Source organism: Nicotiana sylvestris, chromosome 3 (assembly GCF_000393655.2).
Source record: "Nicotiana sylvestris chromosome 3, ASM39365v2, whole genome shotgun sequence".
Taxonomy (NCBI): domain Eukaryota; kingdom Viridiplantae; phylum Streptophyta; class Magnoliopsida; order Solanales; family Solanaceae; genus Nicotiana; species Nicotiana sylvestris.
The window spans coordinates 221,978,144-222,004,423 of NC_091059.1; the positions used below are offsets into that span (position 1 = coordinate 221,978,144).

The 26,280-nt window shown below is 40.0% G+C and overlaps 1 protein-coding gene across 1 annotated transcript; it reads left to right on the forward strand.

The window, feature by feature from the left end:
* Window positions 1-1,991: 1,991 nt before the first annotated feature.
* LOC104232983 (RING-H2 finger protein ATL77-like) lies at window positions 1,992-2,423 on the forward strand. Its single transcript, XM_009786265.2, has one exon. The coding sequence runs from the start codon at window positions 1,992-1,994 to the stop codon at window positions 2,421-2,423; it is 432 nt and encodes a 143-aa protein (XP_009784567.1).
* The last annotated feature ends 23,857 nt before the right edge of the window (window positions 2,424-26,280 follow it).

Consider the following 26,280-nt stretch of genomic DNA (forward strand, 5'->3'; position numbering starts at 1 on the left):
AAGAAGAAATCCCCAATTATAGTGCATTCAAACATACATTTATTCAGTTGAAATAGTGTTTGTTGGGTTAAAGTAACTTTCTTTACGCCATCCACATGATGGATCCTTGTGAACAATTCCCTTTTTATGTAGGTATACAATTTCCTGCCAAGGTTTATGTAGTTCTTTTTTAAGAATGTTATTTGATGAAATTCTCACTACCCGAAAATAGGAAAATCCAAAAAAGAAAGTGTTTGCTCAAGTACTATTGCAGTTGGCCTAAATGCAAGTGATGCCATAAATTTCATTAAGAGTGTTCTAAAATATATAATTTTTTAATTTATATACACAAATATTTTTTTGTGTACACAATATATTTTTTCGATGAAGGGTGTTCAACTACCACCCTTGTATGTGGCTATGCCACTGCACAATACTGTGTTTCAGCGTAAACATAATATCAGATATAATTGTCCTGGTGCTTCTTGATCAAAATTGACAGAAAAAAGATTTATTATCTATACATTAGTGTACACTCATTAAATCTTCTTTATTCAAACAAACTGGCTTAAATAGGAGGACAATTGTAAATGACTATTTTCTTGATTTGAATATAATATTAAAGTATAGCATGATTATTTGGATTATAATAATATATCTTGCAGTTGTGTAGAATCTTCTCAATCTTTGTCAAGTTTCCATATTTTATTCATTTAGATGGCCGTGCCTGTCAGGTTAAGAAAACTAAAAAGAATTATTGCTTAACTACATATAGGAATTAAAGATGCAGAGTGTAGAAATGTGTTACCATTGACGTTGAACTTTCAACTTCTTCCGCTAGATTGGTTTACTACGGAACAGTGATTGAAACTATAGTTTGTGGAAATGTTTAATGTTTGGTTAATTCAAAGAAGATACATCTCTAGTCTATTGTTAATATCAATTTTCAAAAAAAAAAACTTTATGGTCAACTTTACTTAAAGACAAGAGTCTCCATGTCAATTCTCATTTTAATTAGTTGCAGGTATAACATGCATGAATTAGGCGTTTGGACACACATTATATATGTGCAAATGTTATTTGCAAATATTGAAACATTAGGTGCAAATCAAGGTTGAAAAACTTGTTTTATGAGCATTTTAAGTGAAATCGTGAATTTTCCACTAATTCACTAAAAAAAAATTCAAGTGAAATATATGTCCAAGAAAAGAATTTATTCAAATTCATGCAATTGTTTCAACTTCAACCAAATATTGCTCAAAAAATATATTTTAATGATAACGCATAGCATTTCACATATAACGTGTCTCCGTTCAACTCTCACTATCCATCATCTATCTCCCTTCCAATTCCCTAACCCTGAATATAATAGAAAAATACTTTTTTTAAATTGAAAAAAATTTCTTTGGTTATGTACTATGTACGTTACTACGTACAATCGCAAAATACCCTCCCTCTCTTGCCCAAAAGCTATAAATAAATAAGAACAAACAAACGAGACGTCTTTAATTTGTAACCCTCGCGTAAGGCTAAATTTGCCTTCACTTCTTGCATTACTTGACCGAGAAATGCAAGTATGCAACGTTATTGGTCTGTCTGAGCTTTGAGCCATCAGATAAAACACCCCCCCCCCCAAATACCCCCACCCCACACCCTCCCCTAAAAAAACAAATGGCGTATATCCTGGTCACAGCAAAGAATTTCAAAACCCAAACAGCATGAGAAGTGTCAAGTGTGTATACTTCCAGTAACTCTGGCTCCTACTTCATGATTTTCTTCCCTATTCAACTCACTCTCCCTTTTTAATTAGTATCGAAAATTCAAAATCATGTTTGTTTGTTTGTACGTCCTTATCTCAACCTCCTCTTTAACTCATCAGATCAGACTCTCCATCACGGATTCTGTATGAAAGTTGTAATCTTTTGATAACCAAATCTTGAGTAATTGCGAATTAAGAAGTGAAAACTGGTTTCTTGAATTTGGGTGTTTGATAAATTAAAAAAAGAAAGACTATGGTAATGGAAATTGTGGTATCCGTAGTGTTGCTGTTGGTGGGAATAGCTGTTTTAGTATTCATTCATGTTTGTATTGTTGGAAGAGCATTCAGGAGCAGAAATGGTATAAATGGTGCCATTTTTAATCCAAGAAATCTGAACAAAAGTATGTCACAGGAAGATATCAAGAAACTGCCTTGTTTTGATTACAAAGTGGAAATAAAAGGAAGTGGTAGCCCTGTGGATTGTGCTGTGTGTTTGGAGAATTTTAAAGTTGGTGAAAAGTGTAGGATTTTACCTAAGTGTAACCATAGTTTTCATGCTCAATGCATTGATTCATGGCTACAGAAAACAGCTGCTTGTCCAATTTGCAGAGCCAGTGCTAAATCACCATTGAAAACAGAGGAAGAAAACAACAATTCTAGTGAAGTTGGAATTGAAATGACTTAAAGGTAACAATTGTTTATTCTGTCTTTTTTTTCTTGTGAGTGGTTAGTAGTTTGAAATTTGATTCCTTGCTTCTGTTGGAGGAGAGAGCTAAATACGTGGCTAATTTACATTATAAATTGTGGGGAAAAAGAAAAGGATGAGTAGTTTATTTCATATATTTATTGCACTTGCTGATTCCTTTCCATAGCGATGTATTCTTTTTTCATTTTTTCCTGCAATTGTAAGCTTTGTTTTATTGTAATTAATGCTATAATGCTGTCAAATATACAATTGCTCGCGTTCTTCTTCTTCTATCTTTTAAAGTTGAATTTATGGAGGAGGAAACAAAAAGAGAGGGTCCAGAGGAGAACAAGGTTAGGAAAATATTGGGGTATTATTACTTTTAGCACGTACCAGAAATTATTTACGGTAGCCGAAAAAGTATATAAAATTTATATAATTTTTGTATATAACATACAACATACTATATATATTCGGCTATTAATTTTATAGTGGCTATACAATGTTATTTTTCTGAAAATATTCGCTAGGCCCAATAAATATATGATGTGTGTCCTTATTTGTGGGAAGTTCTTGGAGAGAAAGATGTCGGGGGTCTATTTGGAAACAGCATCTCTACCCCAGGGTAGGAGTAAGGTCTGTGTACACTCTACCCTCCTCAGACCCCACTAAGTGGGATTGTTGTTGTTGTTACTTTGATCATTTTTAATTAATAGTATATTTTATCTAAATTTCTCACTTAAACATGATATTTGCACAGTTTGATTTGATCATATCCCTTGTCCAATTAGTTTTGTCAAAGATGAAATCGAATAAAATATTAGGACTAATACGCCAAGTTATTATCAGATTTCTAGGTGGGCGTTGGGAGCTTAATATCTATCATCTAATCATAGTTTTTGTTGGTCTTACAACGGGGCCTCAATTATCATAACTTTCGGTTTAAGTGTGTCTAGCAGACTAACACTAGACAATAATTATTACTTGGAATAATAAGTACTTACTTAATTTCGGATCAGTTTTTAATGTATTTACACTGCGCGTGTGTTTCTTTTATATGTTTTTCTTTTTTCTTTAAAAAAAAAAACCTTCAGTTAATTACCCCAAAAAAAGAAACAGCTGTTATGTCCCTGATAATACATAGATATGTATGCTTCAAATAAGTATTTAAGTTACATATGCCAATATTGTAAGGCTTTTTCACACCATCAATTAAATTTAATCAGTAATAGCAGGTCATTACGTCATTTTAATGTTACAACATTAAGCTTAATATATATAAAATTAGGTATTCTGTAGATTAATTTAATCTAACGGTGTGAAAAAATTGCTTTAAACTCAATAAATAATTATTCTGTTCATCTCAAGTAAATACGTATCAAAAATGAACAATTAGCTTTTCTTTGGTCGTTAGAAATGATATTAGGACAAGGAGATCACGATTTTTTCCTGCTCGAATTTGGAATTCCCAGATTTCCAACGCTCTGTCAATACTTTTTCTTATTTCTAAATAATCAGATCAATTTTTATCTAAAAATTTACATACAAGGCCTACTTTATTTTGTTGACTCTATGTCTTGTGGGAGTTTGATAATTTCTGTAGTGTTTACGAACGGGATATATACACAATTTTAAAAGCTTTGGACATTTACGTAAAGTTGCAGATATTGCCACAAAGATAATTATTTTTAGCTGAGTGGTCAAATGTGTAACTTGCCCAAAAAAAAGGAAAAACTACAATAGGGCCGTTGCAAAAAATAATATACGGAAAAATAGATATCTTTTGTATATTAATATATAATATACAGATTTTTGGCTAGCGAATATTATTATTTTTAGTTGACTAGCCAATTGTGTAACTTCCAAAATAATAATAATAATAAAAAAATCGCCTGGGAAAGGGGTGAAATTAAAAAATAGCCAGATTTACAAGTGGTAATTGAAAAATAGCCACAGTTTCAAAAGTAATCGAAATTAGCCACTTTTCATGTAAAGATAAATCTGAACGAAAATATTGTTCAAAATTCGGAAAATATTCCAGCATAATATACTAGAGTTCGAGTTTTTTACATGTGAACTTCTAGCATAATATGCTGGAAGTTCTTGCACTGGTGCTCCAGTCTCCAATATATTAGCTGGAACACTCTGTGTGCTGGAGTTCCAACATAATATGTTGGAAGTTCATACACAAGTGCATCAATCTCATGTATATTATGCTTGAACTTTCTGTTTGCAGTTAAATAGTGGTTATTTTTCAATAACTTTATAAACGCTGGCTATTTTTTAATTATCAGTCCGAAAACTGGCTAGCTCATGCTATCTTCACCTGGGAAAGCTGCTACAAATAGCCCACAAGAGTTTTGGACCTTGTATTCAGCCCATTCTAGACCCTTCAGAGAAATTAGCCAACCTCAAAGTTCCTTTGCAGAAACTGACCATTTATACAAATAGCCATAAAAATTCAATAATTACTTTTTATAGCAAGTATACACTGATTATACATAGTTATTCAAATATTATAGATGAATTTATACATATATTATACAGCCGCCGACTATTCTAGTTTAAACAATTAGGTGGACGGTTATTAGGATTAATTCTTCAAAGAGTAAATCAGATAAACTGAAAATGAAATCGGCCCAACTAAAATAAGGGAATAGCTTCGTTTTTCAATAGATGATGGTCATTAGCGCGTAAAAATTGTATGGGATAGCCACTTTTTAAAGTGGTATTTAGTTTTTATCCAGTATTTTTAATGCTGAGCAAAAGTAGTCACTAGTCTATTAAAATTAATATGAAAAGACAGTATTACCCTTTCATAATTTCATAAAGGTAAAGCGTAGGAAATTGCTGCGTGAAAGTTTACGTTTCCCTCGTTCAAATGGGAGTTTTCTTCTCTCTTTTAATTTCTCACTGATTTTTTAACACAATATTTGGTAGACTGCTCGTTGTTCATAATTGTTGCCAAGAATGTATGGTTTCCTACATAATATAATGGATGAGTGTCATGACTGTCTCTATCTAGTACATAAGTAACAAAACGGGGCAGAAACATAGGTAATAGCAAACTACGATGATTCTGGAAGAATTTTGTGCCCTTCATTTGACATCAATCTTATATGTAAATTGCAATTATTATTATTTTTATTTTTTTTGTGAAAAGATACAAATAATATTTGGTTTTCTGCTACGTTATGGATCCTGAACTTACAGTTACAAATTCAAAAGTTAAGGACACTTGGTCCTGAACTTCGAGTTCCAAGTTCAAAAGTTAAGGACACTTGGTCCTGAACTTAGAATTATAAGTTCAAAAGTTAAGGACACTTGGTCCTGAACTTTGAATAACAAGCTCAAAAGTTAAGGACAATAGGTCTTGAACTTACAGTTACAAGTTTAAAAGTTAAGGACAATAGGTCCTGAAGTCCTGAACTTAGACTAACAAGCTCAAAAGTTAAGGACAATACGTCCTAAACTTAGGCTAAGAAGCCCAAAAGTTAAGGACAATAGATCCTGAACTTACAGTTACAAGTTCAAAAATTAAGGACAATAGGTCCTGAAGTCCTGAACTTAGTCTAACAAGCTCAAAGGTTAAGGACAATAGGTCCTGAACTTAGGCTAAGAAGCCCAAAAGTTAAGGACAATAGGTCCTGAACTTAGACTAACAAGTTCAAAAGTTAAGGACACTTGCTCCCGAACTTACAGTTACAAGTTCAAAAGTTAAGGACATGTAGTCCTGAAGTTAAGTTCAAAAGTTAAGGACATGTAGTCCTGAAGTCCTGAACTTAGAGTTCCAAGTTCAAAAGTTAAGGACATGTAGTCCTGAAGTCCTGAACTTAGAGTTACAAGTTCAAAAGTTAAGGACATGTAGTCCTGAAGTTAAGTTCAAAAGTTAAGGACGTGAGCAAAAGGGTATTTTCGTCCGGGCAGTTAAAGTTTATTAAAGCAGTGGCTAAAGACTAAAGACATTTTAAACAGTGGCTTAAAAGTAAATACATGTGTTATTAGAGGTTAACCGTGCACTTCCCCCATTAGCGCTCCATAGAATCATGCTACCAAGGACCAAGTATGCAACAAGTGTTTTTACGTAAAAATAGCACAGTACTGGTCATTCAAAAATAGTCAGCGTTTACGAAGTCAATGAAAAATAGTCATTATTTTGTTGCAACAGAGACCGATCCAGCATAATATACTGGAGTTCGGTGCACCTGTGTATGAACTCCAACATATTATGCTGGATCAGTATACTTTGCTGACTCCAATATAATATACTGGAGACTGGAGCACCGGTGCTCCAAACTCCAGTATATTATACTGGACAATTATACTTGCTGGAACTCCAGTATATTATGCTGGAGTTCTAGTGTACTTATGCTGGAACTCCATCATATTATGCTGGAGTTCCAGCATACTTATCCTGGAACCCCAGTATAATATGCTGGAGTTCAAGCATACTTATACGGGAACTTCAGTATAATATACTGGCGTATTTTCCGGGTTTTGAACAGTGTTTTCGCTCAAATTTATCTTTACATGAAAAGTGGCTAAGTTTCGATTACTTTTGAAACTTGACTATTTTTGAACGACCAATTATAAATCTGGCTATTTTTGAATTTCTCCCTGTTTTTACGTAGGCTTTATTACATACCCTGATACCCATGGTTAAGGAAATAAGGAATGTGTATTTTTCATTTCAAATGTAGCATCTAATCATTGTAAAGTAACGTGATTTGAAGTAAACATCGAAGGTTAAAAAATATATTTCCAAGCAATAGTAGAACTCAAAAAGCTCTACAGTAGAGTCTTTCTTCCTATATCTCAAGTGTGCTGCTGTTTTAGTCGTCACTTCTCTCCCCTGAGTTTAAAATACAATATTTAAGAATTCTTATATACTCAAATAACATTGCAACGAGAGAAAAATACCATATAGGCCCTTAAATAGTCAAATTCTGGCAACTTACTCCATTATTATTATTATCATTGTGGCAATAGCTTCTACTCATGCTATTTAATTAGTGACGGAGCCAGAATTTCGATCAAGGGGTATTAAAATATAAATAATTAGATACATCGAAAAATCAAGGGGAGTCAAACGTATAGTAAATATACATAAAATAAAATAAAATTATCTAGCAATATAATTTTTCCGGCGAAGGGATATCGCTTGACAACCCTTGGTTCAAGCCATTGTATTTAATGCTAATAACTGCTCCTACTTTTTGCTCTTTGAGTCTAGGCGTCCAGGGGACTAGACCATATGACCCTGCACATAGAAAGGGCCACAGATATTAAGTCAATAGACATGGTTGACAAGCTACATAGTCGCAATTTTACTATCTGTTAAAACATATTATATATATTTTTGCCTGGGATTAAAATGTTTTCTAGGTATATGGTTGAATAACAGGACATATAAAATAAGTGCTCGTCGTTTTCCTGTGACTTTGAACGTTATTTGGATTTTTTTCCTTTTGGGGTTAAAACCAATGCTTAGACAGGGGAAGGTCCGAAGGGGCCACCACAACTAGTGTGCTTTTAGAGAAGTCTATTGGATTATGCTATATTACTATTTCGAACATACATTATGTAACAAGATCTTGACTTAGGGATTAACGTAATAAGTTTGACTATTCATCGGTTATAGTGAAGACCATCCTTATTTCTTTTAATATTTTTATTCAGTATTTACTATTTACTTGAGGTAAAATGGACCTTCTAAAATTTCTAGACCTCATGCCTTGTGATGTGAAGTGCAGCGAAAAAAGAGAAAGGTCACTTCTATTAAAAAAAACTTACTTCTGGTGATGAAACACTATTTGATTCTACACAATTAGCAAGTCACTCCAACTATTAATTTTAATAAGTCGATATTGTGATTACTTAGTCTTGATTTATTTTGTCATAAAGTTTATTGATTGGTACACCTCCGTAGAGCAAGTTATCTGAACTCAGTATTTTGACGTACTTATATATATATATATATATATATATATATATATATATATATATATATATATATATATATAAGTATGTGGGTATGAAGTTTACTAAAATTACAATGAATTTAATAACTAGCAAATAATGCAAATCCCAATGAAGTAACAACAGTTGGACAATGGCATGTGTGACGAATCCATTGGACCAAGTTACCGTGGAAGAGGTCGAAGCCCAGCAAAATGAGAGTAAAGTTGGGCCTGGGTCTGTTCGAAGAAGCTGTAAAAATTGCAGGGCGTCCTATTTGGTCGCCCCCATTTAACCTATATCTATTTTTTTAAATTTTTTTAATTTGTACCCACTTTTTAAATAATTTCAACCCCCTTTCTCATCATTCTTCTTCTTCTCCTTCTTCTTCTTCTTCTTCTTCTTCTTCTTCTTCTTCTTCTTCTTCTTCTTTTTCTTCTGCTGTTGCTGCTGATGCACTAGAATGTGTGGTGGTAACATTCGCTTGCTTGTTCATGTCGAGAATCAATAGCAGTGTGAACTTTTGCATCGCAGAAAGGCACGTGTCATTGAAGGTTGGGACTTTAATAGTATTTTTATATAAAAATAAATTCTGAAAAGCAATCCATGTATAACAATTTGCTTGTGCCAAAGGATATAGCAGACATATGTTTCCAAATGCCGATCTGTCGAAGAAAATTCTTTGAAAGAATAGTTGTTTGTCTCTCAGAATACACACATTAAGAAGAAGAAAAACAAACACACAAGCACTAGAAAAAAAAGAGAACTAAATAACTTCAGCTCTAGCACAAGCACTAGAAAGAAAAGAGAACTAAATAACTTCAGCTCTCGACAGTTATAAAACAAAAACTTCAGCTCCAGTTACAAAACAAAAACTTTAGCTCTAGCGCTGAAGTTCGACAGTTACAAAACAAAAACTTCAGCTCTAGAGCTGAAGTTCGACAGTTACAAAACAAAAACTTCAGCTCTAACTCGCCAATTACAAAACAAAAACTTCGCCAGTTACAAAAACAAAAACTTCAGCTCTAGAGCTGAAGTTCGCCAGTTACAAAACAAAAACTTCAGTTCTAGAGCTGAACTTCAGGCCCGGCTACTAGAATGCTGAAGTTTTGCGTGATTGTCTTTGCTACTTCAGCACCGTATGCTGAATTTATGCGAAAAAAGGGGTACGCTTGTAATTTTTTTTACAAGACAGGCATAAATTAAAACGTGACATAAAAAACGGGTATAGATGCAAATGCCCGAAGAAGCCAACTTACAAAACAACCCAACAAGTTTTTACAAGATTATGTGTGTGAACCACGTTAAATATTGTGTCATTTATTTTTGGTTTCGTTGATCATTTATTTTATTCCGTTGTGCAGTAGTGTTTAGTGCCACCGGGTCCTAACAAGTGGCATCAGAGCTTTGGTTAGAGTACTATTCATACGTACGGTACTATTCATACGTACGAGTACTATTCATCCATACGGGCACTATTCATATCCACGGTTACTATTCACCGTCGGAATTTTTTTTAGATTGCAGAAGTCTGTCAAATTTCTGATCTAAATGGAGGCGAGGACAAGCAAGATGGTCAACCTGAATGGCACAAATTATCACTTATGGAGAAACAAGATGAAGGATCTCCTGTTCGTGACAAAGATGCACCTGCCGGTGTTCAGTTCTCAGAAACCTGAAGATAAGTCAGACGAGGACTGGGAATTTGAGCACAACCAAGTGTGCGGCTACATACGGCAATTTGTTGAAGACAATGTGTACAACCACATTTCTGGTGTGACACATGCAAGGTCGTTATGGGACAAGCTCGAAGAGTTGTATGCCTCTAAAACAGGTAACAACAAATTATTTTACTTGACAAAATTAATGCAAGTAAAATATGTAGAAGGGACAACTGTGGCAGATCACCTTAATGAAATACAAGGGATTGTCGACCAGTTGTCGGGAATGGGCATAAAGTTCGATGACGAGGTACTTGCTCTTATGGTGCTGGCAACACTCCCAGAGTCATGGGAAACCTTGAAGGTTTCAATCACCAATTCTGCACCCAACGGTGTGGTAAACATGGAGACAGTCAAGAGTGGCATTCTGAATGAAGAAATGAGACGCCGATCACAAGGAACATCTTCTTCACAGTCAGAGGTGTTGGCTGTTACGACCAGGGGGAGAAGTCAAAATAAGAGCCAGAGTAACAGAGATAAGAGCAGAGGTAAATCCAACAAATTTGCAAATGTTGAGTGCCATTACTGCAAAAAGAAGGGGCATATCAAAAGATTTTGCCGACAGTTCCAGAATGACCAGAAGAAGAACAAAGGCAAAAAGGTGAAGCCCGAAGAAAGCAGTGATGATGAAACGAACTCCTTTGGTGAGTTCAACGTTGTCTACGATGACGACATTATCAATCTGACAACCCAAGAGATGACCTGGGTGATTGATAGTGGGGCTACCATTCATGCGACGCCACGGAGAGAACTCTTCTCATCTTACACACCTGGAGACTTTGGTCGTGTAAAGATGGGAAATGCCAATTTCTCAACAGTTGTAGGCAAAGGTGATGTTTGCCTAGAGACCATGAATGGGATGAAGCTACTTTTAAGAGATGTCAGGCATGTTCCAGATATGCGCCTGAATCTGATCTCCGTAGACAAGCTCGATGAGGAAGGTTACTGCAATACCTTCCATAATGGCCAATGGAAGCTCACGAAGGGCTCATTGGTGGTGGCGCGGGGCACGAAGCAGTCAAAGTTGTACGTGACCCAGGCGAGCATCTCCCAACAAGTTATAAATGTTGCGGAGAATGATAGCAATATCAAGTTGTGGCATAGACGTCTTGGCCACATGAGTGAGAAGTCAATGGCGCGTTTGGTAAAGAAGAACGCCTTACCAGGTCTAAACCAGATCCAGTTGAAGAAGTGTGCTGACTGTTTAGCTGGGAAACAAAACAGAGTTTCGTTCAAAAGATTCCCTCCTTCCAGAAGGCAAAATGTGTTGGATCTGGTACACTCAGATGTATGTGGACCTTTCAAGAAGTCCCTCGGTGGTGCCCGATATTTCGTGACCTTTATTGATGATCATTCACGAAAGACATGGGTATACACGCTGAAGACCAAGGATCAAGTGTTTCAAGTTTTCAAACAGTTTCTGACCTTGGTGGAAAGAGAGACTGGTAAGAAGTTGAAGTGCATCCGGACAGACAATGGCGGTGAATACCAGGGTCAATTTGATGCTTACTGTAAAGAGCATGGTATTCGACATCAGTTCACACCTCCTAAAACTCCCCAGTTGAATGGCTTGGCTGAGAGGATGAACAGAACTTTGATCGAGAGAACCAGATGTTTACTCTCTCATTCAAAGTTACCAAAGGCTTTCTGGGGTGAAGCTCTAGTTACAGCAGCCTATGTGCTGAACCATTCACCCTGTGTCCCTCTTCAGTACGAGGCTCCAGAAAAGATTTGGTCAGGAAGAGATATCTCTTATGATCAATTACGGGTATTTGGCTGCAAAGCCTATGTCCATGTTCCGAAAGATGAAAGGAGCAAACTTGATGTCAAGACAAGGGAGTGTGTATTCATCGGCTATGGTCAAGACATGCTTGGCTATAAGTTCTATGATCCGGTGCAGAAGAAGCTCGTCAGGAGTCGAGATGTCGTGTTCGTTGAGGACCAAACAATTGAAGACATTGACAAAGTAGAGAAGTCCACTGATGATTCTGCTGAGTTTGAGTTGCCTCCAACAGTGGTGCCGAGACAAGTTGGAGATGATGTTCAGGATAATCAACCTGAAGCCCCTGATCTTCCTAATGAAGATGAACCAGCAGATACTGAAGGTAACGAGGACAATGGTGATGATGATGCAGACGAGGAGGATCAACCTCAACCACCAATCCTCAATAACCCTCCTTATCACACAAGATCTGGAAGAGTTGTGCAACAGTCTACCAGATATTCTCCACATGAGTATGTGTTACTCACTGACGGGGGAGAACCCGACAGCTTTGAAGAAGCTATTGATGATGAACATAAGGAGAAGTGGATAGAAGCCATGCAAGACGAGATGAAATCCTTGCATGAGAACAAGACGTTTGAGCTGGTGAAGTTGCCGAAAGGCAAGAGAGCTTTGAAGAATAAGTGGGTGTTCAAGATGAAGCATGATGAACACAATTCCCTTCCGAGATTCAAAGCAAGATTGGTCGTCAAAGGTTTCAATCAAAGGAAAGGCATTGACTTTGATGAAATATTCTCACCAGTTGTGAAAATGACCTCAATACGCACGGTGCTGGGATTAGCAGCAAGCCTCAACCTGGAGGTTGAGCAGATGGATGTAAAAACCGCCTTCCTACATGGTGATTTGGAAGAGGAGATATACATGGAGCAACCAGACGGTTTCCAGCAAAAGGGGAAAGAGGACTGCGTTTGTAGATTGAGGAAAAGCCTCTATGGCTTAAAACAGGCACCAAGGCAGTGGTACAAGAAGTTCGAGTCGGTGATGGGGCAACACGGCTACAAGAAGACAACTTCAGACCATTGTGTGTTCGCTCAGAAGTTTTCTGACGATGATTTCATCATCCTATTGCTCTATGTGGATGATATGTTGATTGTTGGCCGGAATGTTTCCAGAATTAATAGCTTAAAAGAACAGCTAAGCAAGTTCTTCGCCATGAAAGACTTGGGGCCAGCAAAACAGATCCTTGGGATGAGGATTATGCGAGACCGAGAAGCCAAGAAGTTATGGTTGTCTCAGGAGAAGTACATCGAGAAGGTACTTCAACGGTTCAACATGGAGAAAACTAAAGCAGTTAGCTGTCCTCTTGCTAACCACTTTAGATTGAGCACCAAGCAAAGCCCGTCAACAGATGATGAGAGAAGAAAGATGGAGCGGATTCCATATGCTTCAGCAGTAGGAAGTTTGATGTATGCCATGGTTTGTACACGGCCAGATATCGCTCACGCTGTAGGAGTGGTAAGTAGATTTCTTTCTAATCCAGGAAAGGAACATTGGGATGCTGTTAAGTGGATTCTCAGGTATCTTCGAGGAACCTCCAAACTATGCTTATGTTTTGGAGAAGACAACCCTGTGTTGGTTGGCTATACTGATGCAGATATGGCCGGAGATGTTGATTCTAGAAAATCAACTTCAGGATACTTGATTAACTTTTCAGGGGGAGCTGTGTCATGGCAATCAAAGTTGCAAAAATGTGTTGCATTATCAACTACTGAAGCTGAATTCATCGCAGCAACGGAGGCTTGCAAAGAATTGATATGGATGAAGAAGTTCTTAACTGAACTTGGATTTTCGCAAGACGGTTATCAGTTATTTTGTGATAGTCAAAGTGCTATCCACCTTGCGAAGAATGCCTCATTCCATTCCAGATCCAAACATATTGATGTGAGATATAATTGGATCAGGGATGTGTTGGAGAAGAGGATGTTGCGGCTTGAAAAGATCCATACAGACGAAAATGGATCGGACATGTTGACCAAGACTTTACCGAAAGGGAAGTTTGAGTTCTGTAGAGAAGCTGCAGGGATAGTGGATCCACCATATAGTTGGAAGGGGGAGAATTGTTAGTTTTTCCAACAATTATGGTGATGTATGGGAGAGGTAAGCAATGATGCAACTCTCCTTAGTGAGATAAGCAATGATGCAATGAGTGGTAGGTGAGATGGGAATATTGCAAATTGATCCTTCTTGGTAGGTGAGATTTGCACTTTTGGTCCCTATCTCAAAACTATAAATACCCCCTTCCATTTCATTGTATAACACACCAAAAAAAAACTCAAGAAGAAAGAGTTTGAGAGGGAGAGAGATATAGTTCCTTTAGGAATGTTTCCTAACAGGGGAGTGACAAAATAGTGAGTAGAATACTAGTCGGGTATTTTTCGGGAAACACTTTTGTGTGCGCCACTATTTTGGGTAGAGCTCAGGAATTGTTGTACCTCCAAATTATTGGGGAAGTCTCTCTTTGTATGCCTGCTAAATGTTTTAGTGGAAGTTGGTGTCGGATTTGTGGACGTAGCCTAAACGTTTTAGGTGAACCACGTTAAATATTGTGTCATTTATTTTTGGTTTCGTTGATCATTTATTTTATTCCGCTGTGCAGTAGTGTTTAGTGCCACCGGGTCCTAACAAGAAAGGCACGTGTCAAGCAAAATAGAGGTTATCTATATCTGTTATATGTACGAGCAGTTTTAGAGTAGTGGCAAGCAAGATGTAGCAGTTTCTGATTTCTCATCCCAGTTTCTTCTAGAGTCTCCTCATCCTCCTTCTGACTATTTCTATCATATATCTTTCTTGCAATCCTATTTTTAAATTCCATGACCCTCGCTTATTGCAAAAATATATTGGACCCTTGTCCATTGAAAGGCGTATTGGGAAAGTTGCATACCGGGTGGATACCCCAGCTTGGTGGAAAATTCATCCTGTTTTTCATGTCAGCCTCCTGAAACCTTTTCGGGAAGATACAGAGGATCCTTCAAGGAGCCAGCTCACAATACCCAGTATTCGAGGGCCCAATTCAACCGGGAAAAGGCGTGTTGAAGCTATCCTTGATGATAGAGTGATTCATGCCTCAAGGAAAGATCACCAGGAGTTCTTGGTGAAATGGCAGGGCTGTGATACAGAGGAGAACACTTGGGAGAGGGGAACAAACCTCAAAGCCTACAAGAGCCTAATTGAAGATTATCTTGCAAGTAAGGCGCCGAGGACGTCGCCAACTCAGGTGGGGGAGAATGTCATGGGCGGCTTTCCAGCCGTGCCCCATGACCCCTTGGGCGCGCCCCGTGGCGTCCTAGCAAGCCTTCCAATGCCTAGCGCCACGGACGGCCCCGTGGTCTTGGTCGCGCCAAGTGACAAGCGCGCATGTGCCTCTGTCGCCCCACCGATATCCCTCGCCAGCGCCCAACCGCAGGCAGATGCCAACAGCGCCGCGCGCGCAGACAATGCCGCGCGCGCAGATCCTGATGCCAAAGACTATGCTGCCGACAACGGCCCTGTTTTCTGCCTTATAGCAAACTAAGTCTTTTTCATTGTAAATATAGAGTAGTTTTATTCCATGTAATTTCATTATGTTTCTCTAGCTTAATCAAGTCTAGTCTTGTAGCTTTGGATTATTTTTTTAAGCATTATTAAGGGGGACCAAACAATCAAAACTTTCTAGCAAGCAAACAATTCTCTGTACTGGTGTCTCTCCCCCTCGACACCGCATTTCCTTTCTGTAATAGCTTTCATTAATGCAATCAAGCTTTCTTTCATTCTCAATTCTCATTCCTGTTCTCTCAATTTCTCTTGACATTGGTTTTCCCGTACGGCACTGACAATCTAGTCTAGCGTACGGAGGGGACCTCAGTTGGCGGACAGCAACTGCACTGACATCAGTTGCTTAGCCTTACGTCGCCCTTCCAAGGAATCTCAGGAAGGCGCCGCGTAACAGTTGGTATCAGAGCCTAGGCTCGACATCGGACGAGGGAACGCATTGCCATTACCACCATTTCTGACCATGGTGAATCATGGGGACCGCATTGCGGCCCTTGAACAGACGGTTGACGGATTACTGCCCATCATGGATACGGTGCCTGAACTAAGAACCAGCCTAGGGCAAAGGTTGGATGACCTGGACCGCAGGGTGCTCCAGGCCGAAGTTGACATAGAAAACATCAGTCGTGACTCCGAGGGAGATCGGCAAACGGCAGCCACAGAGGCAGCCGAAATTTTTGGCAAATTCGAGGGACTCCAACAGGAGCGTGCCGAGGATTTAGCTTACAGGGCACAAGAGGCAGATAGGGTGACTGCCATGCAACAAACTATTGACGACTTGACAGACAAGCTCAATGTTGTCAATGCTGCCTTACAGGGCCTACTGCGAGGCGGTGGAAACCAGGTCGGGGGCGCTGCAAACCCCACCTCCGCGACACAAAAACTGAAAATTCCTGAGCCAAAGCCATACAGTGGAGCTAGGAATGCCAAGGAAGTGGAGAACTTCATTTTTGATGTCGAACAATATTTTGATGCTGTGGGGGGCCTAGAAGAAGCCAAGAAGGTAGCAACTGCTGCCATGTATCTTCAGGGTGATGCTAAACTCTGGTGGCGGGTGAAATACGAAGCCATCAAGGCCGGTGAAGATGCTCTCGAAACATGGGCAGAACTGAAGGCAGCCATCCGCCTACAATTCTTCCCCGAAAATGTTGAATACAATTCAAGGAGAAAGCTACGGGAGCTCCGTCAGACCAAATCTGTGCGGGACTACGTGCGGGAATTCTCCGCGCTCATGCTAAGCATACGCGACATGGGGGACAAAGACAAGCTCTTCACTTTCCTAGAAGGGCTGAAACCTTATGCCCGTATGGAGCTACAAAGGCAACGGGTAGATACCCTGCCCAAGGCGATCCAAGCAGCTGAATGCCTTGGGGACTATCAAATGGAAGCTCGGAAGGATAGGCCTCAACCGCCTACCCGAGCGGGATTCAAAGGGGGCCAGTCTAGCAATGGTGGCCCTAGCAGAAGTGGGGGAGATCGGAACTCAACCAAACCTAAGGCTCCCTCCACAGGCAGCAACAGTGCTGCATCTAACAACAATGATCGGGGGAGGAAGCCTCCTTCAGGGTGCCGTCATTGTGGCGGACCACATTGGAACAATGAGTGCCCACATGCACAGATGAATGCCCATCAGACTTTTGATGATGGGACAGATGACGATTCAGACGATGCGGATCAGACTGAACCCGTAGGTGCCTTCAATGCAATTGTTGGCTCCATTTCTGAGGCATTAGCAGAGACTAGTGCTGGTATCCGTAAGAAGAAGGACCCATGTCCCGTCACCAAGAAAGGGAAAAAGAAGGCGGATGATGAGACTCCTCTTAAGCACGAGAGGACCTTAATGTTCGTTGAGATGAAGGTGAATGGCAAGCCCATTCGGGCCATGGTAGACACGGGTGCTACCCACAACTACTTAGCCTCGACTCAGGTGGAGCGCCTTGGTCTAGTCGTAGGGAAAGGTAGAGGCCGTGTCAAGGCTATCAACTCACCTCCCCAGCCAGTGGGTGGAATAGCCAAAGAAGTACCGATGAAGCTTGGCCCTTACGAAGGAAAATTCAACTTGCGCGTGGTGATCATAGATGACTTCGAGTTGATAGTTGGATTGGAATTCCTGAGGCAAACCAACACCATGCCTGTACCGTATGCTGACATGTTACTGATGATGGGAGCAAACGGGGCCAAGCCCTGCGTTATCCCGTGCATGCCCATGAAGATGGCCGTTGAAAACATCTCGGCCTTGCAGTTGAAGAAGGGGGTCAAAAGAAACGAACCTACGTTCCTGGCAACCCTCTGCATCGAAGATGTAGAATGCTCCTCGGGTCCCATTCCTGAACCCGTGAAGGAGCTACTACTAGAGTTTGAAGATGTCATGCCACAAGACATGCCAAAGCGACTACCGCCTAGGCGCACTGTGGATCATGAAATTGAGCTGGTGCCGGGCGCGAAGCCACCTGCCCGGGCGCCTTACAGAATGTCACAACCCGAACTCACCGAACTTCGGAGACAATTGACGGAAATGCTAGACACAGGGATTATCGTGCCCTCCAAATCCCCATACGGGTCCCCTGTGCTATTCCAAAAGAAACATGATGGTAGTCTACGACTCTGTGTGGACTATCGGGCTCTAAACAAAATTACTGTGAAGAACAAGTACCCTATTCCGTTAATGGCAGACTTGTTCGATAGACTGGGTGGTGCGACAGTGTTCACCAAAATAGACCTGAAGACAGGTTATTGGCAAGTTCGGATTGCAGAGGGTGATGAGCACAAGACGACCTGTGTGACAAGATATGGGTCGTACGATTTCCTAGTTATGCCATTCGGCTTGACTAACGCCCCAGCTACATTTTGCACTTTGATGAACCAAGTCTTCCGGGAGTACATTGATGAATTCGTGGTGGTCTACTTGGATGACATTGTGGTATATAGCCAAACATTGGAGGAACACCTGATGCACTTGCGGAAGGTCCTAGCTCGATTGCGGGAGCATGAACTATATGCGAAGCTATCTAAGTGCTCCTTTGCTCAAAAGCAAATTGACTTCCTCGGACATGTCATTGGGGAAGGGCGGATCAAGATGGACCAGCAGAAGATTCAGGCAATCACAGATTGGCCGCCACCTAAGGATATCCACGCCTTGAGGGCGTTCCTTGGTCTATGCAATTTCTATCGGCGATTCGTGAAAAACTACTCCCTCATTGCAGTACCATTGACAGAACTCCTCAAGAAGATCACGCCTTGGGAATGGGGACCCAAGCGAGCGGAGGCCTTTAATGCATTGAAAGCGGCTATGTCTAGTAGCCCCGTCTTGGCCCTTCCTGATCTGGCCAAGCCATTCGAAGTACAAACAGATGCATCTGACTATGCCCTCGGTGGCGTCTTGCTACAAGAAGGGCATCCTGTGGCGTACGAGAGCCGGAAGCTAAAAGATGCAGAGCGGCGCTATGCCGCCCATGAGAAAGAATTATTGGCTGTCGTCCACTGCTTGCGCCTCTGGAGGCACTATCTGCTGGGAACCCCGTTCGTGGTCAAGACAGACAACACAGCTGTTAGCCATTTCATGACCCAGCCGAAGTTGAATGGTCGACAGGCCAGGTGGCAGGAACTCCTAGCTGAATTCCACTTCAACCTGGAATACCGAAGTGGGAAGACCAATCATGTTGCTGATGCGCTCAGTCGGAGAGCTGATCTAGCATCAGTGTGCTTACTCGCCACCCTAAGGGGGAGCGAGGTAGCCACCTCCATCAAGGACCAGATACAAGATCTACTCATCAAAGATCCTGCTTCACAGTATTTGGTTGATTTGGTAGGACAAGGCAAGACTCGCCAGTTCTACATGGAAGATGGTTTTCTGAAAGTGAAAGGGAACCGACTTTATGTTCCTAAAGAAGGAGATCTACGAAGGACTCTTCTAGCGGAATGTCATGATACTCTATGGGCCGGCCATCCCGGTGAAGAACGCACCATGGCGTTACTTCGCCGTGCATATTATTGGCCTCAAATGGCCGATGACATTGCTCAGTATGTGAAGACTTGTCTAGTATGCCAGAAAGACAAGTCAGACCGCTTAACACAGGCGGGACTCTTGGAACCACTAGCTGTCCCAAAGAGACCTTGGGAAAGTGTTTCCCTGGATTTCATCACCGGATTGCCCAAGGTCGGAGATCTAACAACTATCTTGGTTGTGGTAGATCGGTTTTCCAAATATGCTACCTTTATTGCTGCCCCACAATATATATCAGCAGAAGATACAGCTCGACTCTTCTTCTCTCATGTCGTCAAATATTGGGGCCTACCCAAAGATATTGTTAGTGATCGTGACTCACGCTTCACTAGCAACTTTTGGACCCAACTCTTTAAGTGTCTTGGGTCGAAGCTGAATCACAGCTCAAGTTTTCATCCGCAATCTGATGGCCAGACGGAGCGGTTCAATGGTATGTTGGAGGAATATTTGCGTCATTTTGTAACCGGATCGCAGAAGAATTGGGTGAAGCTTCTGGATGCTGCTCAACTGTGTTTCAATTCACAAAAGAGCTCTAGTACAAACAAAAGCGCTTTTGAAATTGTTACCGGACAGCAACCGCTACTCCCACACACCGTCAATGCACCAAATATGTCTAAATCTCCTCGAGCTGCTAGCTTCTCTAAAGAGTGGAAGCAAAATTTGGAGATAGTGCGGAGCTATCTTGTCAAGGCTCAAAAGCGGATGAAGAGGCATGCTGATCAGAATCGTCGCTTTGTTGAATACCAAGTAGGAGACAAAGTGATGGTCAAAATTCCAAAACGTTACTTATTTGCAGGGGTCCATGACCCTCGCCTTATTGCAAAAATATATTGGACCCTTGTCCATTGAAAGGCGTATTGGGAAAGTTGCATACCGGGTGGATACCCCAGCTTGGTGGAAAATTCATCCTGTTTTTCATGTCAGCCTCCTGAAACCTTTTCGGGAAGATACAGAGGATCCTTCAAGGAGCCAGCTCACAATACCCAGTATTCGAGGGCCCAATTCAACCGGGAAAAGGCGTGTTGAAGCTATCCTTGATGATAGAGTGATTCATGCCTCAAGGAAAGATCACCAAGAGTTCTTGGTGAAATGGCAGGGCTGTGATACAGAGGAGAACACTTGGGAGAGGGGAACAAACCTCAAAGCCTACAAGAGCCTAATTGAAGATTATCTTGCAAGTAAGGCGCCGAGGACGTCGCCAACTCAGGTGGGGGAGAATGTCATGGGCGGCTTTCCAGCCGTGCCCCATGACCCCTTGGGCGCGCCCCGTGGCGTCCTAGCAAGCCTTCCAATGCCTAGCGCCACGGACGGCCCCGTGGTCTTGGTCGCGCCAAGTGACAAGCGCGCATGTGCCTCTGTCGCCCCACCGATATCCCTCGCCAGCGCCCAACCGCAGGCAGATGCCAACAGCGCCGCGCGCGCAGACAATGCCGCGCGCGCAGATCCTGATGCCAAAGACTATGCTGCCGACAACGGCCCTGTTTTCTGCCTTATAGCAAACTAAGTCTTTTTCATTGTAAATATAGAGTAGTTTTATTCCATGTAATTTCATTATGTTTCTCTAGCTTAATCAAGTCTAGTCTTGTAGCTTTGGATTATTTTTTTAAGCATTATTAAGGGGGACCAAACAATCAAAACTTTCTAGCAAGCAAACAATTCTCTGTACTGGTGTCTCTCCCCCTCGACACCGCATTTCCTTTCTGTAATAGCTTTCATTAATGCAATCAAGCTTTCTTTCATTCTCAATTCTCATTCCTGTTCTCTCAATTTCTCTTGACATTGGTTTTCCCGTACGGCACTGACAATCTAGTCTAGCGTACGGAGGGGACCTCAGTTGGCGGACAGCAACTGCACTGACATCAGTTGCTTAGCCTTACGTCGCCCTTCCAAGGAATCTCAGGAAGGCGCCGCGTAACATATCACATGCATCTCTATCTTGTTAACCAATCCTGACTCCTAATACATTCTAAAACAATATAATACTCCAGCTGTCACTCGTCATGCTTACATTCAATTAATTAATTTAATCTCAAAATTACAAATTTAAACGATTAATTAAGTGATAAAGATTTTATATGCCAGATTTCTTTATATTTACTTGCTTGTGCTATCGAATGCGAATACATCCACCGTCTGCCAAGCCAACGCTTTGTTGCCTCAACCATCTTGAGGTAATTGATTTGTATGCACGATTAAACGGCAAAATGGACTTGTACTTCATCAAACTGTTTGATTAATTTCTTTATCTTTCATTTGGATCAATAAATACGATATTGATCGATTTATTAAATTAAATTGGCGCCATACGAACACTTGTAATGACTAGGGTTTGTCAATCTATTATTTTTACATAACGGTGGTAAAAAAGAGTTACACGTGGAATATTAAACTGCTGACATGGCATAACACGTAAGAGCAATGATGTAGCAACATGTGGCAAACTTATTTGATAGAATAAGAAAAGGTACGGGAGGGAAACACCCACGGGATAACACCGAGCCTAACGTCTGGCAAAGACTGAATCAAGACAGTAAAAAGGGAAGATTCATGAACCTTCAATTAATGAGAAGGTGAATCAGAATCGTTACAGAATCTCTTGAACATTTACAATTACTAATTATAACGGATCATTAATGACCATTAAAGCTCTTAATGATTTGGCCATAAATGGAAATAAACATTATATGTGTAAACCTCTATATAAGGGGAGAGAATTTCACTTGTAAAGACATCTGAGATAATACTGGAATATATTTTACTTTTCTGCTTTTTGTCGAAATTCTTTATATTGACTTTGCAATCAACCATTTCCCTATTTATTCTTGTTCTTTTCCTTCGATATCATTGAGAAAGTGAGCAAAACTTGATTATCAGAAGTCCATATTCTTCTAAAATTAGTCTTTGACCGAAAAGTATATTATTGGTTAAACAAATTGGTTTCGTTATCGGGAATCTGATAATCTTTTTAATTTTCAAATTTATTTTTTTGTCAAACAATCATGTCGATTGCCAATGATAACAACCAACAAAACCAACTGAACCAACAGAATCAACAAGATGGTGAAACTCCAATCCCTTCCCCCCAAAATTCTCCCCAACACTCTCGAGAGGGGTCACCTCAAAGATCAACATCACATACGGATAATCAACAAGGGGACGATCAAACTGCTGAAGATGCATTGAAACAGCTAATTGTGGAACATGTCAACAATGCCCTTCAATCTTTCGTTAGTGGATTACCACTGTACTACCAAACTCCACCTCTAAACAACACCGCAATCATATAAAACCCACACTCGGGACTTGTTAATTCAGGCAGCGGAGGAACTCCCAGTGAATCTCGCAATGGAAGGTCAGGTACCCCAAATAATTGTGATTTACAAATTTTAGTACTAACTTTGCAGAAGCAACTCAAGGAGCAGAATGGTCGCATAGAATAGATACCTCGTGTGCCATCCATGATTAAAAGAGTGGATAATGATAAATATTCTCAACAGCCCTGGAAGCCAAGTGTCGCTCCCTTGCCGATTCCAAAAAAGTTTAAGATGCCCGATATTCTGAAGTATGATGGAACAACTGACCCACGAGATCATGTAACTATGTTTACAACTGGCGTGAAAGGCAACGATTTAACCAAGCAAGAAATTGAGTTGATGCTGGTAAAAATATTTGGCAAAATACTCACAAAAGGAGCACTAACATGGTATTCTCTTTTACCGGAAATTCTATTGATTCTTTTGCTGAGCTTGTAGATTTATTTATAAAAGCACACTCGGGAGCTCAAAAAGTTGAAAAGAGGATGGAAGACATCTTCAAAATAAAACTAGGAGATATGGAGCTACTTAGGGAATTTGTGGATAGATTTCAACGCGAAAGAATAATGTTACCGCATGTACCGGATAATTGGGCGGTCATGGCGCTTACAAGTAATTTAAATGAAAAAAGCTCAAAAGCCACGAGGAGGCTCAAGGAAAGTTTAAGATAATTTTTTGCTACAACTTTGAATGATGTTTACAACAGGTATAGCACGAAGCTGCGGATAGAGGAAGATACTATCACTTAGTCACGGGGAGACAAAAGAACAAGCTCGAGGCGACCATAAACTAAAAAAAGGTTCGGTAAGAACAAGTACGAACCTTACATGGGACTAGCAGGACGAGATTCACGTTCTAAACACGAAAACCCGAGGTACAATTCTAGGTCAAGGGACAGGGATGCGGGTTCATCATTCAGGTTTGAAAAGGAGCGAGATACGCGGGATATCAATGTTAATACAATGGCAAAGATTGGTAATTAGAGTTTCAATGTTAGCACTTCAAAGTTGGTAGCTGTTTTAAGAAGTATAGGAGATAAGGTGTGGTGGCCAAAAGAAATGAGTCGAACCTTATCAGAAGAAACCCAGAGTTTTGGTGCGAGTTTCATAGTGATCACGGTCATAAAATAGCAGATTGCAGATTGCTACAAGGTGAAATAGAGCATTTCTTAAACAAGGTTATTTAACTGATTTGTTTAGTGAGAAGGGTAAACAAGCGTATATGAAGAATAGACAAGAGCCACCAAAACCTCCGTCACCAAAAAGAATGGTTAATGTGATAAGCGGAGGAGAGGAGGTCAACAATGTGACGTATACGGCTGCAAAAAAGATGTCAAAAGTCATAGTTACCTACGGAAAGCGAGTTCGCCAAGTTTAGAAGAAGATAAAATAATATTTGATGACGCAGATGTAGATGGCGTGATGATCCCTCACAGCTATGTACTGGTAATATCTTTACGTGTACATGTTACTAATGTAAAATGAGTTTTGATTGATCCAGGCAACTCTGTACATATCATTCTTTTAAGAGTGGTAAACCAGATGCAAGCCGATGATAAATTGGTGCCCAAAGCACGTACCTTATCTGGATTTGACAATTCGAGCGTTGTTACAAAAGGGGAAATAATGCTCACCACATTCGTAGAAGGAGTTGTCAAAGATACAAAATTTCAAGTGATAGATACGGACGTGGCATATGATATGATTCTCGGCAGACCATGGATTCATGAGATGTATGTTGTTCCGTCTACTTTATATCAGGTTATTAAGTTCCCTTCATAATAGGGAATTAGAAAAATTCGTAGTGATCAACAGGCTTCTAGAAGTATCAATTCAGTGGCAGATTCAAACATAAAAATGATGTTGCAGACAAAAAATAACAATTACAGAATTTAGTTGAGGACTTAGCAACACAAACCTCAACTGGAGATGGGCAAATGGATGTAGAGTTAAGGCATGATATCATTCAAGAGCCAAAAGAGAACGAAAACATCAGAACAACAATTGAAGAACTAGAAGTAGTGGTGATGTTTATACATTGATTGGACAGAAAAGTTTACATCGAAACCAACCTGAGCGCAAAGATGAAAGGTAAGTTAATTGAATTCTTAAAAGCTAACGCAGACTACTTTGCTTTGTCGCATTCAGATATGACAGGTATACCCCTGGAGGTGATGACCCATAAGCTAAAAGAAGATCCAACATATCCACCAGTCAAACAGAAGAAAAGGAAGCAAGGATCCTTCAAAAATCAGGTAATTCAGGATGAGGTACGAAAGCTTTTAAAAATTGGGTTTATCCGAGAAGTAAATTATCCTAATTGGCAAGCTAATACTATAGTAGTACCAAAAAAGAATGGTAAATGGCGAATTTGTGTAGATTATACTGACTTGAATAAAGCTTGCCCTAAAGATTCTTTTCCTTTACTACACATAGATCAACTAATTTATGCTACTGCAGGACATGAATTGTTGAGTTTTTTATATGCCTATTCAGGGTATAATCAGATAAAAATGGATCTCTTAGATAAGGAAAAAACTTCTTTTATTATGGACAGGGGGACTTACTATTATAAAGTAATATTTTTATGATGTTTTATACGTCAATACCACACCAGAGGGGGGTTATTTGTGTGGTACCCAATTGTTTGTTTAAATTGCTTATGGAAGGACTTGGTTCTTCTATGTGTTCCAACTACTACTGTTGCGGAATAATAAATACAGAAAATAAAGAACACTGAGATTTTACGTGGAAAACACCCAGCTCAAAAGGTGAAAAAATCACGACCTACTACTCAGTAGGATTTTCCCCAACACTTCATTAAATTACTAATCCAAAACAGCATTTACAAAACTCTTTGTAAACCTAAGGATTACCTCTAATCCCGTTGTAGCAACCAACTTCTAACTGTTGCGACAACTTCAAGTTAACTCTAACTTGAATACTCAAAATACCTATTATAGTTGCTTCTAGATAAAGCTGAAAAGTACAATATGAAAACACCTACTACAATTGAACTAGAAATAAAGAAAGACACATAAAACTCTTTATGGAGCTGGTTCTTCAATCTGGTTCATGTAGCTTCAGGTTTGCACACTTGAATCACAAACGAACTGCTTGCAAAAAGCCTTGCAATTTCGCTCTCAATTCACGTTTAACTTCTGCATTTTTGTGCAACACTTGTAATGTGAGAACATCCTACAATTTATAGAGTTAGTAGATGAAGAAATAACTAGAGTTCTGATGCAACTCTTCCTTGGTGGAAGAGTTCTAGTTGATTTCAACTTCTAACTCCTTTCTTATCGTGGATAGTGTTCTCTTTGATTAAGGAGTCCTTCTCCTTATCAATTATGCAACCTTTTCGATCAGGAGATATTAAATACACCAATTTAAGCTTATCTCCTTCACGTGCAACCCACATGCTCGAATCTGCATGTTTTTGTGCACCTGAGAGATGGACCTAGTTCATCCTGAGTTCTTTTGTCAGTTTCAAAACTAACCATTACTTGGGCCAACATTTTGGTCTAAAGAATGCTGGAGCCACGTACCAG

What these genes read in the sequence shown, in the direction of transcription:
- LOC104232983 (XM_009786265.2), top strand. Translation starts at nt 1,992, where the DNA reads ATGGTAATGGAAATTGTGGTATCCGTAGTGTTGCTGTTGGTGGGAATA.